General features: G+C 54.2%; 1 protein-coding gene across 1 annotated transcript; it reads right to left on the reverse strand.

Annotated features, from left to right (window-relative positions):
* Positions 1–1,211: 1,211 nt before the first annotated feature.
* LOC145339032 (cerebellin-1-like) lies at positions 1,212–4,890 on the reverse strand. The gene is made up of 3 exons (XM_080183458.1): positions 4,611–4,890; positions 3,024–3,143; positions 1,212–1,431 (listed from the first exon to the last, which is right to left on the reverse strand). Exons 1-3 carry the CDS (start codon positions 4,887–4,889, stop codon positions 1,234–1,236), a joined length of 597 nt encoding a protein of 198 aa, XP_080039584.1. The 5' UTR covers position 4,890; the 3' UTR covers positions 1,212–1,233.
* Between the last annotated feature and the right edge of the window lie 10,277 nt (positions 4,891–15,167).

Consider the following 15,167-nt stretch of genomic DNA (forward strand, 5'->3'; position numbering starts at 1 on the left):
GTAGGCTCGGATTATTGTCTTTATTCACTCCTGGGTCATGGGCTGGGTCCAGCATTTATTACCCATCCCTAGTTGCCCCTTGGAGGGCAGTTGAGAGTCAACCACGTTGCTGTGTGGCCTCTGGAGTCACATGTAGGCCAGACCGGGTAAGGACGGCAGATTTCCCCTTCCCTAAAGGGACATTAGTGAACCAGATGGGGTTTTTCCGACAATGGTTTCACCGTCATCAGCAGATTCTTAATTCCAGATATTTTTTATTGAATTCAAATTCCACCCACTGCCGTGGCGGGATTCGAACCCGGGTCCCCAGAACATTAGCTGAACTTCTGGGTTAATAGTTTAGCGATAATACCACGAGGCCATCATTTAAGAGTGAACCACGTTGCTGTGTGGCTCTGGAGTCACATGTAGGCCAGACCGGGTAAGGACGGGCAGATTTCCCCTTCCCTAAAGGGACATTAGTGAAGTTACTGTGAAAGTCCCCTAGTTGCCACACTCCAGCGCCTGTTTGGGGACACTGAGGGAGAATTTTAGCATGGCTAATGCACCTAACTGGGCGGCACGGTGGCACAGTGGTTAGCACCGCTGCCTCACAGCGCCAGGGACCCTGGTTCGATTCCCAACCTCGGGTCACGGCCCGTGTTTGCACATTCTCCCCGTGTCTGCGTGGGTTTCCTCCAGGTGCTCCGGTTTCCTCCCACAGTCTGAAACTCGTGCTGGTAAGGATGCATTGACCCGAGCAGGTGCCTGAGTGTGGCGACTAGAGAATTTTCACAGTAACTTCATTGCCATGTTAATGCAAGCTGACTTCTGACGATAATCAGTAAACTTTCAACCTAACCTGCACGTCTTTCGGACTGTGGGAGGAAACCGGAGCACCCGGAGGAAACCCACGCAGACACGGGGAGAATGTGCAAACTCCACACAGACAGTGACCCCGAGGCCGGGCACTGAACCCGGGTCCCTGGCACCAGGAGGCAGCAGTGCTAACCCACTGTGTACTGAGGTGTGCGGAGCGGGATGGGGAGGGGGCAGTGAGGAGTGGGCATTCAGAGAGATGCGCAAAAAAACTTCCAGTTGCCATGGGAGCCGGGGCAGCGGCGGGGTGGGTGGGGGGTGATGGAGAGGAGATGTATCCTGTTGGGGCTTGGTGGGCGAGGTGGTTGGAGGGGGGGGGGGGGCGCGGGGTCGGCGGCGGCGGCCAAGAACCTTCCAGAAGGTGGCGCAGGGGCCTCAGAGCGGGAAGACGAGGAAGCCGGAGAAGGTGGAGTACTTCCAGCCGCCCATCAGGTTGCCGCGCTCCAGCGTAAGGGAGGCCTGGTCGCCCTTCTCCATCTGCACCAGGCCGGCGTTGGTGGCAGCTTCCCGCGTCACGTCCTGGTCCCCGGCAAAGGCTGAGATCATCGGCCGTCCGTTCAGCGTCAGGCTCACCTGAGAGGGGGAGGGGGCGGTGACAAAAAAAGAGGGCAGGAGGTTAGACCGTGCTTTATTCTTTGTTCTTTGTGCCGTGTCACGCTGCAGTGCTAACCACTGTGCCACCGTGCCGCCCAATCATGGCTCATCGGGTTGTAACCGTATTCCCGCATACCCCACCTCCCCACTAACATTTTACGCCCCCCCCCCTCACCCCCCCACCGCACCCTGGTGTATCCAGTTCTGCCTTAAAAATAGTATCTGCTGACTTTGCTCTGAGTCAACGCCCAGTGAGCACAGTGAGCATCAGTTAGTTAACAGACTCACATCATGAAACACAGAGTAGTTGAACCCCACGGTGGTGTGGGTCAGGTGGGGAGCGGGAGAGAGTTCATTGGGCGACAGGCTGGTACCTCCAACCAGTCTTCCACATTGGAGAAAGACAAAGAGAGAGAGAGAGAGAGACATTGTGTGTGAGATAGAGAAAGAGAGAGGGACAGAGAGAGGGAGAGGGAGAGGGAGACCGTGAGGGAGACTGTGTGTGTGTGTGTGTGTGTGTGTGTGTGTGTGTGTGTGTGTGTGTGTGTGTGTGTGTGTGTGTGTGTGTGTGTGTGTGTGTGTGTGTGTGAGAGAGAGAGTCAGAGAGAGAGAGTCAGAGAGAAACAGTGAGACGGGGGGATATTGTGTGTGAGAGAAAGAGATGGTAAGGGAGACAGAGACAGAGAAAGAGAAAGAGACAAACAGAGAGAGAGGGAGACAGGCAGAGAGTCAGAGAGAGAGAAAGAGACAGAGAGAGACAGAGAGAGACAGAGAGAGAGAGAGAGACAGGGCGAGAGAGGGAGACAGAGAGAGAGACAGAGACAGCACAAGAGAGACACAGAGCAATAGACAGAAAGAGAGGGAGACAGAGAAGGACAGAGAGGGAGAGAAAGAAAAAAGAAGAGAAAGAACGAGAGACACAGAGAGAGAGACAGAGAGAGAGAGAGAGACAGGGAGAGAGAAGAGAGAGAGACAGAGCGAGAGAGAGATACAGAGAGAGACAGAGTGAGAGAGAGAGAGGGCAAGAGAGAGACAGCATGAGAGAGAGACAGTGTGAGAGAGACACAGAGTGAGAGAGGGAGAGAAAAAGAGAGATGGAGAAGGACAGAGAGGGAGAGAAAGAAAGAGAGACAGAGACAGAGACAGAGAGAGGGAGGGAGAGAGAGAGAGCCAGACACACAGACCGATAGAGAGGGAGATAGAGAAGGACAGAGAGGGAGAGAAAGAGAGAGACAGAGAAGAGGACATACATCTCCCCACCTGAGGGGGAGGGGGGTCAGGGCCCAAGATTTCCAGGGTCTGGGCAGGTGCTGGGTGGTGGCGGGGGGTGGGGGGGGAGGTGTAGGGAGGTTAAGGGTCAGTCCTGACCCCACCACCCCAGCCAGTTCCCCCCTCCCCGGTCAGACGGAAGAGGGACTCCCTTCAGCGCTGTCTGGCCGAGGCGAGCCCACCTGCCAGGACGCACCAGGGTCAACGGTCAGACTCTGAGCCAGCCATCGCACGCCCCCTCCTCCCCTCCCTCCCTCACCCGCCCCCCACATACCCGGCCTGCCTTACTCAGTCTGACTGACCTGGATTGTCTGCCTGTTGTATACCTTCACCACGTGGAAAGTGAAGCTGTAAATGCCCCGGCAAGGGGCAACGAAGACCCCAATCTCCCAGTGGAAATGGCTGCCAATGTTCACCAGCACCTGGGGGCAGGGAGGGAGAGAGGCAGGGAGGGAGGGACGGAGGGAGGGAGGGAGGGATGGAGGGAGCGAGGGAGGGAGAGAGGGAGGGACGGAGGGAGGGAGGGATGGAGGGAGCGAGGGAGGGAGGGACGGAGGGAGAGAGGGAGGGATGGAGGGAGCGAGGGAGGGAGAGAGGGAGGGATGGAGGGAGCGAGGGAGGGAGGGACGGAGGGAGGGAGGGAGAGATGGAGGGAGCGAGGGAGGGAGTGAGGGAGGGAGCAAGGAAGGGAAGGAGGGAGGGACAGAGGGAGCGAGGGAGGGAGCAAGGGAGGGAGGGAGGGACGGAGGAAGTGAGGGAGGGAGCAAGGGAGGGAGGGACAGAGGGAGCGAGGGAGGGAGGGACGGAGGCAGCGAGGGAGGGATGGAGGGAGCGATGGAGGGAGAGAGGGAGGGAGGGAGAGATGGAGGGAGCAAAGGAGGGAGGGAGCAAGGGAGTGAGGGAGGGAGGGAGTGAGTGAAGGAAGGAGGGATGGAGGGAGCGAGGGTGTGAGGGAGGGAGGGAGCGAGGGAGGGAAGAAGGGAGGGAGGGAGGGGGGAAGAGAGCAAGGGAGGAAGGGAGCGAGGGAAGGAGGGAGGGAGCGAGAGAGGGAGGGAGGGACGGAGGGAGGGAGAGAGGGAGGGAGCGAGGGAAGGAGGGAGTGAGGGAGGGAGGGAGGAGAACCAAACAAAAATAACATCAAACTGTGGATGGGATCCAGAGTCAGCACCTGGGGGGGGGGGCGCAATCAGGGCCAAGTTCCCACCTTAGACTCCGTCTGCCAAAGATATTCACTTCATCACTCGGAATCCTAGAACGGAGAAGGAGGCCATTCGGCCCATCGAGCTTACTCCGGTCCACCCAGGCCCTAACGCACGGCCAATCCGCCCCCCACCCCAGGCAAAACCGGACTCTGAGAGGAAATAGGAGCACCCAGAGGAAACCCACGCAGACACGAGGAGAATGTGCAGACTCCGCGCGGACAGCGACCCGGAGCTGGGAATCGAATCCCAGAGGATGTGAGGCAGTGGGTGCCAACAGCTGTGCCACACAAGAGAGGGGGGCCCAGGCAGGAGTCGCTAAAGGGGAGGCGCACCCGTCGGCGGGGGCGATGGACCAAACGGACAGCTAGGACAGGCGGAGCGGACCGTAGAGCGAGAGGACGCCGCCACCCCCCTCAGGCAGGCCGGACGCATCGCCGTGGGCACCCTGACCTCTGGGACGGACTGCAGAGAGACACCAGCCCCCCTCCACACAGAGGGTTATGTGGGACTCAACGGCCTAGGCTTTCCAGCAGCGCCTTTCTGTCCTGGCGTGAATCCCACCAGAGTCGAATAGCCCACTCACGCTCCCAACCGTCCCTTCGTTCTACGGGAAGGATGGGGGCTGGCGTAACGCTTGACGCAACTGCTCCCCTGCCCATTCCCGATGCCCCCACCCAGATCACTCACCTGGTCAAAGTAGATGGTCATGGTGTGGTTGTTGGTCTCCAAGGACTCGTGATTGGTTGCCCGGACGGCAGAGAAGGCCACCTTGCCTCCGGCAGAGCGGACGGACATGCCCAGGGCGTTGCTCGGGGTCCCGCCGGCCTGCTCGGTCAGGGGGTCCGAGTCGCACACCACCAGACACTTGCCCTCCAGCACCACTGGCTCGGTGTCGTTCTGGGCTAGGCAGAGGGGGGAAGGGCCGAACGGCGCCAACAAGAGCAGCAGGCCGGCCAGCCACGGCATGGCGGGGACGAGGCAGTGGGGAAGACGCCCGTGGATAAGGCCCGGTCTCTCTCTCTGTTGCCCAACAGGCTTCACACTCGCGACTAGGCCCAAAGCCCTCCGAGTGGTGGCCACAGACGGTGGGGAGAAGGAACGGCCCAGAAAATGTCTGCCAGACGAAGCTCCAAAATTTGAAACCCCTGGCGTAGGCCCGAGTCAGGGGCGTGGATGTGTGTGGGGCCAAAATAGTCGGAGGTCAGAGGTCGCTCCTAGGCCTCTCTGGGACCACGCGGACCCCAGGGCCCGCTCCCAAGATGGTCCTGCCCCCACAGGGTCGGAGCCTGTAGCCCTCTCCACCACACTTGTCCTGGGACTCTTCTTCGCCTGTGGAGGGGGGGGTGGAGTTTGGGAGTGAGACGGGGAATCGAGCCCAGCCGGAGGACGGGGAGGGCGGTGGATGGAGCGGAAGTCTTTGGTGAGTGATGTTCTGTCACCGAGGACACAGTTGGAAGGAAGGAGTCCTTTCGACGTCTCGTTCAACCCGGTTCTCCCCTGCCTGCAAGGGAAGCAGAGACATCACTCAGTGTTTTAGCGCGGGACCATCCACAGGGGACTGACTGTCATCCCTACTAAAGGGGGGAGGACAACTTCTTTCCTGCTGCCTAACCTCCCATCCATTGACCCTGTCTACACTTGCTGCTACCTCGCAAAAGGACATTCTCCCTCCCACCTTCTCCCGTCAGGAAAAAGATACAAAAGTCTGAGGTCACACACCAACCGACTCAAGAACAGCTTCTTCCCTGCTGCTGTCAGACTTTTGAATGGACCTACCTGAAAGACGAAAGATCACATTAAGTTGATCTTTCTCTACACCCTCGCTATGACTGTAACACTACATTCTGCACTCTCTCCTTTCCTTCTCTATGAATGATATGTTTTGTCTGTATCGTGTGCAAGAAACAATACTTTTCACTGTATCCCAATACGTCTGACAATAATAAATCAAATCAAAGTCAAATCAAAAGAATGATTCAATGTCTTCTTGGGTGGTACGGCTGTGTGTGTGTGTGTGTGTGTGTGTGTGTGTGTGTGTGTGTGTTGTGTGTGTGTGTGTGTGTGTGTGTGTGTACAGGGGTATGTGAACGGGTGAACATGTATCATTGTGTATTTCCGTGCAAAAGCATGTGACTGTATGAGCATGTGTATGTGTGCAAGAGAGAATGTGAGTATGAGAGAGAGAGTGTGTGTGAGCGTGTGTGTGTGAGAGTGTGTGAGACAGTGTGTGTGAGACAGTGTGTGAGAGCGTGTGTGTGTGTGAGAGTGTGTGTGAAAGAGAGTGTGTGTGTGTGTGTGTGTGAGAGTGTGTGTGAGAGAGTATGTGTGAGAGAGAATGTGTTTGTGAGAGAGTGTGTGAGAAAGAAAGTGTGAGAGTGTTTGAGAGAGTGTGAGTGAGAGAAAGTGTGTGTGAGTGTATGTGTGAGAGAGGGAGATTGTGCATGAGAGAGATTTTGTGTGAGAGTGGGTGAGAGAGAAAGAGATAGAGAGTGTGTGTATGTGTGAGAGTGTGTGTGAGAGAGAGTTTGTGTGTGCTTGTGAGAGTTTGCGTGTGAGTATATGAGAGAGTATGTGTGAGAGAGAGTGTGTGTGAGTGGATGTGTGTGTGTGGGTGTGTGTGGGAGAGTGTGGGTGTGAGAGAGAGAGTTTGTGTGTGAGTGTGTGTGTGAAAGAGAGTGTGAGAGAGAGAGTTTGTGTGAGAGTGAGAGTGAGAGAGAGTGTGTGTGAGAGAGTGTGTGTGTGTGCGAGAGTGTGTGAGAGTGTGTGTGTGTGACAGAGTGTGTGTGTGTGAGAGTGTGTGTGTGTGTGAGAGAGTGTGTGAGAGAGTGTGTGTGTGAGAGAGTGTGTGTGTGTGAGAGTGTGTGTGTGTGAGAGAGTGTGTGAGAGTGTGTGTGTGTGTGAGAGAGTGTGTGAGAGTATGTGTGTGTGTGTGTGACAGAATGTGTGTGTGTGAGAGTGTGAGTGTGTCCCGGTATTGAACTGGGACTGATAATGATCGATGTGACCGCGGTCCACAGGGATTTTGGCTGGCAGGGTTCAGACACGGGAACAGAAGGTGTGGGGCTGTATCTTCCCTTTGCCAGTGTGTTCTGCTGTACTTACAGTCCCCAGGAGGGACTGAGTCAGTGACAGGGAGCCCTGAGACCCGTGGGACACCAGCCAAGGACAGGAGCAGCGACCTTTAGCTGGATAAACGGGGTGGGCTGCGGTGCAGGGAGGGCTGAACCAAGACTCTCTTAAATCTACACAGTGTTCAGCCCAGGGTGGACACCGGAGGTGGCTGAGGGGGGTGCCCTGCCCCATCTCTGCTCTCAGTACAGTCCCAGACAACACCCACTGCCCATATCCCACATCCCTGACAACACCCATCCACCCCTCACCTCCCACCTCCTGTCCCTTCACCCCCCCCACCCCGGCACCCACACAGTGAGAACTCTTACCTGTGGGTGAGGCTCAGACAAGTTTACTCCGTGCTGCTCCCCCTCTCTCTCTGGGCTTCAGGAGCAGAATGAGCTTCCGATCTCCCTGCCGGTTCTGTTCATCTGTCAGTCCAGATTGAGTTTGTCTTCTGCTTGAATGAAAGGAGCCCGCTGTTTCATCCCCACTCGCTCTCTCACACACTCAGTGACAAGTATTACAGCGTGTGGGGATCACTCTCTCCCACTCTCTGTGTCTCCCTCTCTCTCTGTGTCTCCCTCTCTCTGTCTCCCTGTCTCTCTGTTTCTCTCTGTCTCTGTCTCTCTCTCTCTTTCTCTCTCTCTCTCTGTCTCCCTGTCTCTCTGTCTCTCTCTCTCTCTCTCCCCCTCTCTCTCACGTTGGCTCTCTCCCTGTCGCTCTGTTTCTGTCTCTCTTTCTCGATATCTCCCTTGCAGTTCCTTTGACTCTCCCTATTTCCCTTTCTCTATCTTACTATCGATATTTCTTTCTCTCTGCCTCTCTTCCACTGTCTCTCTCTATCTCCCCCTCTCTCTGTCTGTCTGTCTCTTTTTCTCTCTCTATCTCTCTTTCTCTCACTATCTCTCTCTTTCCCCTGTCTCTTTTTCTCTGTCTCTCTCTCTTTCTCTGTCTCTCACTCCCCTCTCTCTCTCTCTCTGTCTCCCTCTCTTTCTCTGTCTCTCACTCCCTCTCTCTCTCTGTCTCCCTCTCTTTCTCTGTCTCTCACTCCCTCTCTCTCTCTCTCTGTCTTTCTCTCTCTCTCTCCCTGTCTCTCTCTCTCTCTGACTCTCTCTCTTCTTCTGTTTCTCTTTGTCTCTCTCTGTCTCTCCCTTTCTCTCTCTCTCTGTCTCCCTCTCTCTGTCTGTATATCTGTCTGTGTCTCTCTCCCTTTCTCTGTCTCTCTGTTTTTCTCTCTCTCTCTCTGTCTCCCTCTCTCTGTCTGTATATCTGTCTGTCTCTCCCTTTCTCTGTCTCTCTGTTTCTCTCTCTCTCTGTCTCCCTCTGTCTGTCTGTATATCTGTCTGTCTGTCTCTCCCTTTCTCTGTCTCTCTCCCTGTTTCTCTCTCTCTGCCTCTACACCTGTCAGTTACTGTTCTGCAGTGTGGGACCCATTCACCCCAGGTTGGACACGCTCTCTCATTATATCTCTATCTCTCTCTCTTTCAACAACCCAACCACCGCGCTGCTGAAGGGAGAAGGCGCTGTTTGCTGTCTATCCCTCAGCAGATTGCACCGTCCCAGCTCCCAGCTCCTTCCCCCGCCCACCTCCAGCCGGCAGGAAGTTCAAAACCATGAACCCTCAGCATCAATACAAATCGCATTATCTCCGCACACACACACACACAGACAGGCACTCAATTATTAACCAGGGAAAACCTGCTGGATGTCCAAACTCAGCATCTCCAACCATTCTGGCCATTTATTGGCAGGATTCACGTTGTCAAAATTCTGTACGCATTTCATATCAAACACTCCCAGGACAGGTACAGCACGGGGTTAGATACAGAGTAAAGCTCCCTCTACACTGTCCCCCCATCAAACACTCCCAGGACAGGTACAGCACGGGGTTAGATACAGAGTAAAGCTCCCTCTACACTGTCCCCCCTTCAAACACTCCCAGGACAGGTACAGCACGGGGTTAGATACAGAGTAAAGCTCCCTCTACACTGTCCCCCCGATCAAACACTCCCAGGACAGGTACAGCACGGGGTTAGATACAGAGTAAAGCTCCCTCTACACTGTCCCCCCCATCAAACACTCCCAGGACAGGTACAGCACGGGGTTAGATACAGAGTAAAGCTCTCTCTACACTGTCCCCCCCATCAAACACTCCCAGGACAGATACAGCACGGGGTTAGATACAGAGTAAAGCTCCCTCTACACTGTCCCCCCGATCAAACACTCCCAGGACAGGTACAGCACGGGGTTAGATACAGAGTAAAGCTCCCTCTACACTGTCCCCCCCATCAAACGCTCCCAGGACAGGTACAGCACGGGGTTAGATACAGAGTAAAGCTCCCTCTACACTGTCCCCCCGATCAAACACTCCCAGGACAGGTACAGCACGGGGTTAGATACAGAGTAAAGCTCCCTCTACACTGTCCCCCATCAAACACTCCCAGGACAGGGGGTGGGGGTGGGTTTTCGACATATTTTTACTCACTGTATTTGTACTTACTTTTGCTGTTGCTATGCACGTGTTCTGGGTGAAGTTATACTCTGTGTATGTGAGTAATTGCTGTCAAAAGAGTATAAAAGGGGGAGAATCCCCCCCTTCAAAGGTAGTATCGCTCGCCTAAGCTCGGGACACTGTTCTGAGTTAGTAAAGCGATCCTCCCAAAGAGCTTGTACTCGCTTGAGAATAACGGACTGGGTTTTCTTATACAGATCAACGCCTTGCTCTTGCATCAAATACATAAGGTCCTCTGTAAAACAAACCTGACACAGAGGGGCAGCATTTTCACACAGAAGGTGGTGAGTGTCTGGAACGAGCTGCCAGAGGCTGCTGTAGAGGCAGGTGCAATTTTGTGTTTTAAAATGCATTTAGACAGTTACATGGGTAAGGTGGATGCAGAGAGATATGGGCCAAATGCGGGCGATTGGGATTAGCTTAGCGATTAAAAACTGGGCAGCGCGGACAAGTTGGGCCGAACATCTACGAACTCTATAACTTGTCAACCCTTTACTTAAATTTTATTTCAGCCCCAGGCACTTCGTCCCGCCCTGGATCGAGGTCGAAGCCAAAACGCAAGACGGCGGCCCAGCTGATCGCGTCCTCCCCCTCGTCGGCCCTCGCTAACGCTGAAAGCTGATGTAAAAGCAGGGTAAAATGGTGTTTCTCTTGGCCCCTTGTTGTGGGGGTAAATTGCAGGCTTTATCATTGGTGAGGGTGCTTCCCATTCCACCAAACCCCCTCCTCAACCCCCCACCACCCCTTCGTTCATAGAAAAGGAATTGAGAGATGTAGTGTTACAGCCACAGCTAGAGAAAGATCAACTTAATGTGAGGTAGGTCCATTCAAAAGTCTGACAGCAGCAGGGAAGAAGCTGTTCTTGAGTTGGTTGGTATGTGACCTCAGACTTTTGTATCTTTTTTCCCAATGGAAGAGAGAATGTCCGGGGTGTGTGGGGGGTCCTTAATTATGCTGGCTGCTTTTCCCCGAGGCAGCGGGAAGTGTAGACAGAGTCAATGGATGGGAGGCTGGTTTGCACGATGGACTGGGCTACATTCAGGACCCTTTGTAGTTTCTTGGGCAGAGCAGGAGCCCATACCGAGCTGTGATACAACCAGAAAGAATGTTTTCTCTGGTGCATCTGTAAAAGTTGGTGAGGGTCGTAGCTAACATGCCAAATTTCCTTAGTCTTCTGAGAAAGTAGGGGCGTTGGTGGGGTTTTCTTAACTATAGTGTCGGCATGGGAGGACCAGGACAGGTTGTTGGTGATCTGGACATCGAGAAACTTGAAGCTCCCGACCATTTCCACCTCATCCCCATTGATGTAGACAGGGGCACGTTCTCCTCCACACTTCGTAACATTGAGAGAGAGAGATTAAAGTCATCGTACCAGTTCGCCAGATTCTCTCCCACCGGAATTCTACCCTCCCCACCCTCCCCCCCACCCCCCGCCGCCTGCCAGGGGAATCGGAGCGGGCGAGGGTAACGGGCAGTGGGAAGGGTCCCTTGACTTTGGGTGGGATTTTCCCGATCTCTATCTCTTTCCTGTACCCCGCCCCGTCGTTGTTTGAGACCCGACCCACAAAGGGTGTTGAGAATGGAGTTGGAGGCCGTGCGGTGGTGGGGGTGTAAGGAAGAGGCTCGCGGGGCCGAGTGGGTCTACACACACTCCTGCGTTAATAAGAACATAAGAAATAGGAGCAGGAGTAGGCCATCTAGCCCTTCGAGCCTGCCCCGCCATTCAATAAGATCATGGCTGATCTGTCGTGGCTCAGTTCCACATTCCCGCCCTCTCCCCATAACCCTTAATCCCCTCTCTTATCAAAAACCCATCAACCCGTGACTTAAATATATTTAGCGAGGCAGCCTCCACCACTTCAACGGGCAAAGAATTCCAGAGATTCACCACCCTTTGAGTGAAGAAGTTCTTCCTCAACTCCGTTCTAAACCGCCCCCCCTTTATCTTGAGGCTGTGCCCCCTAGTCCTACTGTCCTTTCTGAGCGGGAAGAGTCTCTCCACCTCTATCCTATCCATCTCATTCATCATCTTATACGTCTCAATGAGATCTCCCCTCATTCTTCTAAACTCTAACGAGTATAAGCCTAATTTATTCAGCCTCTCCTCATAGCTCAACCCCCTCAACTCCGGCATCAGCCTAGTAAACCTCCTCTGCACTCCCTCCAAGGCCAAAATATCCTTGCGTAAGTGCGGCGACCAAAACTGCACACAGTACTCCAGTTGCGGCCTCACCAATGCCCTATACAGCTGCAGCAAGACCTCTCTACTTTTATATTCAATCCCCCTCGCTATGAAGGCCAGCATCCCATTCGCCTTCCTGACCACCTGCTGCACCTGCAAGCTGGGTTTTTGCGACTCATGCACAAGGACCCCGAGGTCCCTTTGCACCGTCGCCTGCTGCAGTTTTTCGCCACTTAAGTAATAATCCTTCCTACCATCATTCCTACCAAAGTGGACCACCTCGCACTTGCCAACATTAAATTCCATTTGCCATTTCCTGGCCCATTCACCCAGCCTATCTGGATCCTTCTGCAGACTCGCCTTCTCCAGCGATTTCACCAGAGGTTTCATCGCCTGTCCTGACCACCCCCCCCACATGCCGACACTATAGTTAAGAAAGCCCACCAACGCCTCTACTTTCTCAGGAGGCTAAGGAAATTTGGCATGTCCGCTACGACCCTCACCAACTTTTACAGATGCACCATAGAAAGCATCCTTTCTGGTTGTATCACAGCTCGGTATGGGCTCCTGCTCTGCCCAAGACCGCAAGGAACTACAAAAGGGTCATGAATGTAGCCACAACAGAACCCTCAATCCTGTCCGAACCTCCACTCCTGGCTCCTGTTTTGACTCGAGATGCTGGCAAATGAATTGAGAAACAGCCAACGCGCGTACACACAAATTGCTTGCTCATGGACGACCCCCCCCACCACCCCTCCTCTTTGAGGGGGGTGGGGGGGGGGGGAGGTGATGGCTCGGTTGGTGGCCCACCACCTGCGTTGTCTCAGGGTGACATGACCAGATAAATAGACAGGGTGGAATATAAGCAGCTCGGCAGGACAATCACTCATTCTCCCGTCGCCACCACCCCGCCCCCCTTCCACTCCGACTTCACAACCTCTTCCCAACACCGTGTATGGTCAAGTGATCAGCTTCCAGAGGTAGGGAAAAGCATGGCAGCCAGAGATTAAAATAGAATCTCTCCCTCTTTACTTCGTTCTCCCTCAGTTTCTGCATCTATGTTAAGTCTCTCTCTCTCTCTGTCTGTCTTTCTCTCTCTCTCTCTCTGTCTGTCTCTCTCTCTGTCTCTCTCTCTCTCACTCTGTCTCTCACACACTCTCTCTCTGTGTCTCTCACTCTGTCTGTCTGTCTGTCTCTCTCACTCTGTCTCTCACTCTCTCTCTCTCTGTTCCTCTCTCTGTCTGTCTCTCTCTCTCTGCCTGTCTGTCTGTCTCTCTCTCTCTGTCTCTCTCTCTCTTATCACTTTCTGTCTCTCTCTCTCTCTCACTCTGTCTCTCACACTCTCTCTCTCTGTTCCTCTCTCTGTCTCTCTCTCTGTCTTTCTCTCTCTCTCTCTGTCTTTCTCTCTCTCTCTCTCTGTCTCTCTCTTTCTGTCTGTCTCTCTCTCACTCTGTCTCTCTCTCTCTCTGTCTGTCTGTCTCTCTCACTCTGTCTCTCACTCTCTCTCTCTCTGTTCCTCTCTCTGTCTCTCTCTCTCTCTCTGTCTGTTTTGCTCTGTCTCTGTCTCTCTGTCTCTCTCTCTTTGTCTCTGTCTCTCTCTCTCTCTCTGTCTGTCTGTCTTTCTGTCTCTCTCTCTCTCTCTGTCTCTGTCTGTCTCTCTCTCTCTGTCTCTCTTTCTCTCTCTCTGTCTCTCTCTCTCTGTCTATCTCTCTCTGCCTCTCTCTCTGTCTCTCTCTTTCTCTCTCTCACTCACTCTCTCTCTCTGTCTCTCTCTCTGTCTCTCTCTCTCTCTCTCTCTCTCTCTCTTTCTCTCTCTCTCTCTGTCTCTCACTCTCTCTCTCTATCTCTTGCTCCCTCAGTCCCTCTCTTTTTCTCTAACACTTTTTCCATCAGCCTGTCTCGCTCCATCTCTCTCAGCACCTCTCTCTATCTCTTTCTCCCTTATTTTCTTTCTCTATCTTTTTCTCCCTTGTTCTTGCTTCCTCTTTGAGTCTCTTTCTCCCAATCTCTGTGTCTCTGTAAATCTCGGTACTCTGTATCTCTGTAAGGGATTCCTCCCTTATTCTCTCTCTCTCTCTCTCTCTCTGTCTCTTCCTCCCTCAATCTCTGTTTTCTCTCTCCCTGTCCCCCTTTCGCTTTCCACCTCCTTTTATCCCTTTCTCCCTCAGCCCCTTGCCTCTGTTTGTCTCCCTTTCCTCTCTCTCTGTCTCTCCAGTTGTGGCCGTCTCGTTCTCTCGCTCCCCCTCCCTCTGTCAGGGAACTTTGTTACATCTTCCTGGTGGGCTCCTGAGCACACAGTAGACTGAAGGCTTGGGCGCTGGCTGGGGGGTGGGGGATGGTGGTGGTGGGGCGGAGGGGGGAGATGCTTGGGGGGGGTGGGAGGGGGGCGCGGTCGGCTTCCGAGAATGTAGGGAGCGAGAGACTGAGTGAGGGGAGGCATATCCCTCACAGCACCAAGGGTGGGGAAGGAGGTGGGGTGGGGGGGCTGGTGGTTAGTAGCGTTAGTGGGAGAGGTGACTGAGGGAGGGTGAGGCAGGAGTTGAGGAGGGACTGAGGGCCCTATTACAGCAAAGCGCTTGGCACTGCTAAGTACACGGTAGCACAGTGGGTCAGCACTGCTGCTTCACAGCCCCGGGGTCCTGGGTTCGATCCCCGGCCTCGGGTCACTGTCCGTGCGGAGTTTGCACATTCTCCCCGTGTCTGCGTGGGTTTCCTCCGGGTGCTCCGGTTTCCTCCCACAGTCCAAAGATGTGCGGGTTAGGTCGATTGGCCGTGCTAAGAAATTGCCCCTTAGTGTCCAGGGATGCGTAGGTTAGAGGGGATTAGTGGGTATATGTCGGGATATGGGGGTAGGGTCTGGGTGGGATTGTGGTTGGTGCAGACTCGATGGGCCGAAGGGCCTCTTCCTGCACTGTAGGGTCTCTACGATTCACTGCTGCCTCACAGCTCTAAGGACCCGGGTTCGATTCCCGGCTCGGGTCACTGTCTGCGTGGAGTCTGCACATTCTCCCCGTGTCTGCGTGGGTTTCCTTTGGTTTCCTCCTGCAGTCTGAGACACGTGCTGGTCAGGGTGCATTGGGCCGTGCTAAATTCTCCCTCAGTGTTACCCGAACAGGTGCCGGAGTGTGGCGACAGGGGGATTTTCACAGTAACTTCATTGCAGTGTTAACGTAAGCCGACTTGTGACACTAATACATTAACTTTAACAACGGCACCCCCTCCCCCCCCACCCCCCCCCCACCAGTTCTAGATCTCCCCCACAAGAGGAATCATCCACCCCGTCAATATCCCACCCCCAACCCCCCTCAGGATCTTAAAGGTTTGGATCAAGTTGCCCCTCACTTGTTTAGTGTCACACGTGGGCTTACATTAACACTGCAATGAAGTTACTGTGACAATCCCCTAGTTGCCACACTCCAGTTTTTTTTTTACACAG

The sequence above is a fragment of the Carcharhinus amblyrhynchos genome, unplaced genomic scaffold (assembly GCF_965287045.1).
Source record: "Carcharhinus amblyrhynchos unplaced genomic scaffold, sCarAmb.v2.hapA chromosome_293, whole genome shotgun sequence".
In the NCBI taxonomy this organism is placed as follows: Eukaryota; Metazoa; Chordata; class Chondrichthyes; order Carcharhiniformes; family Carcharhinidae; genus Carcharhinus; species Carcharhinus amblyrhynchos.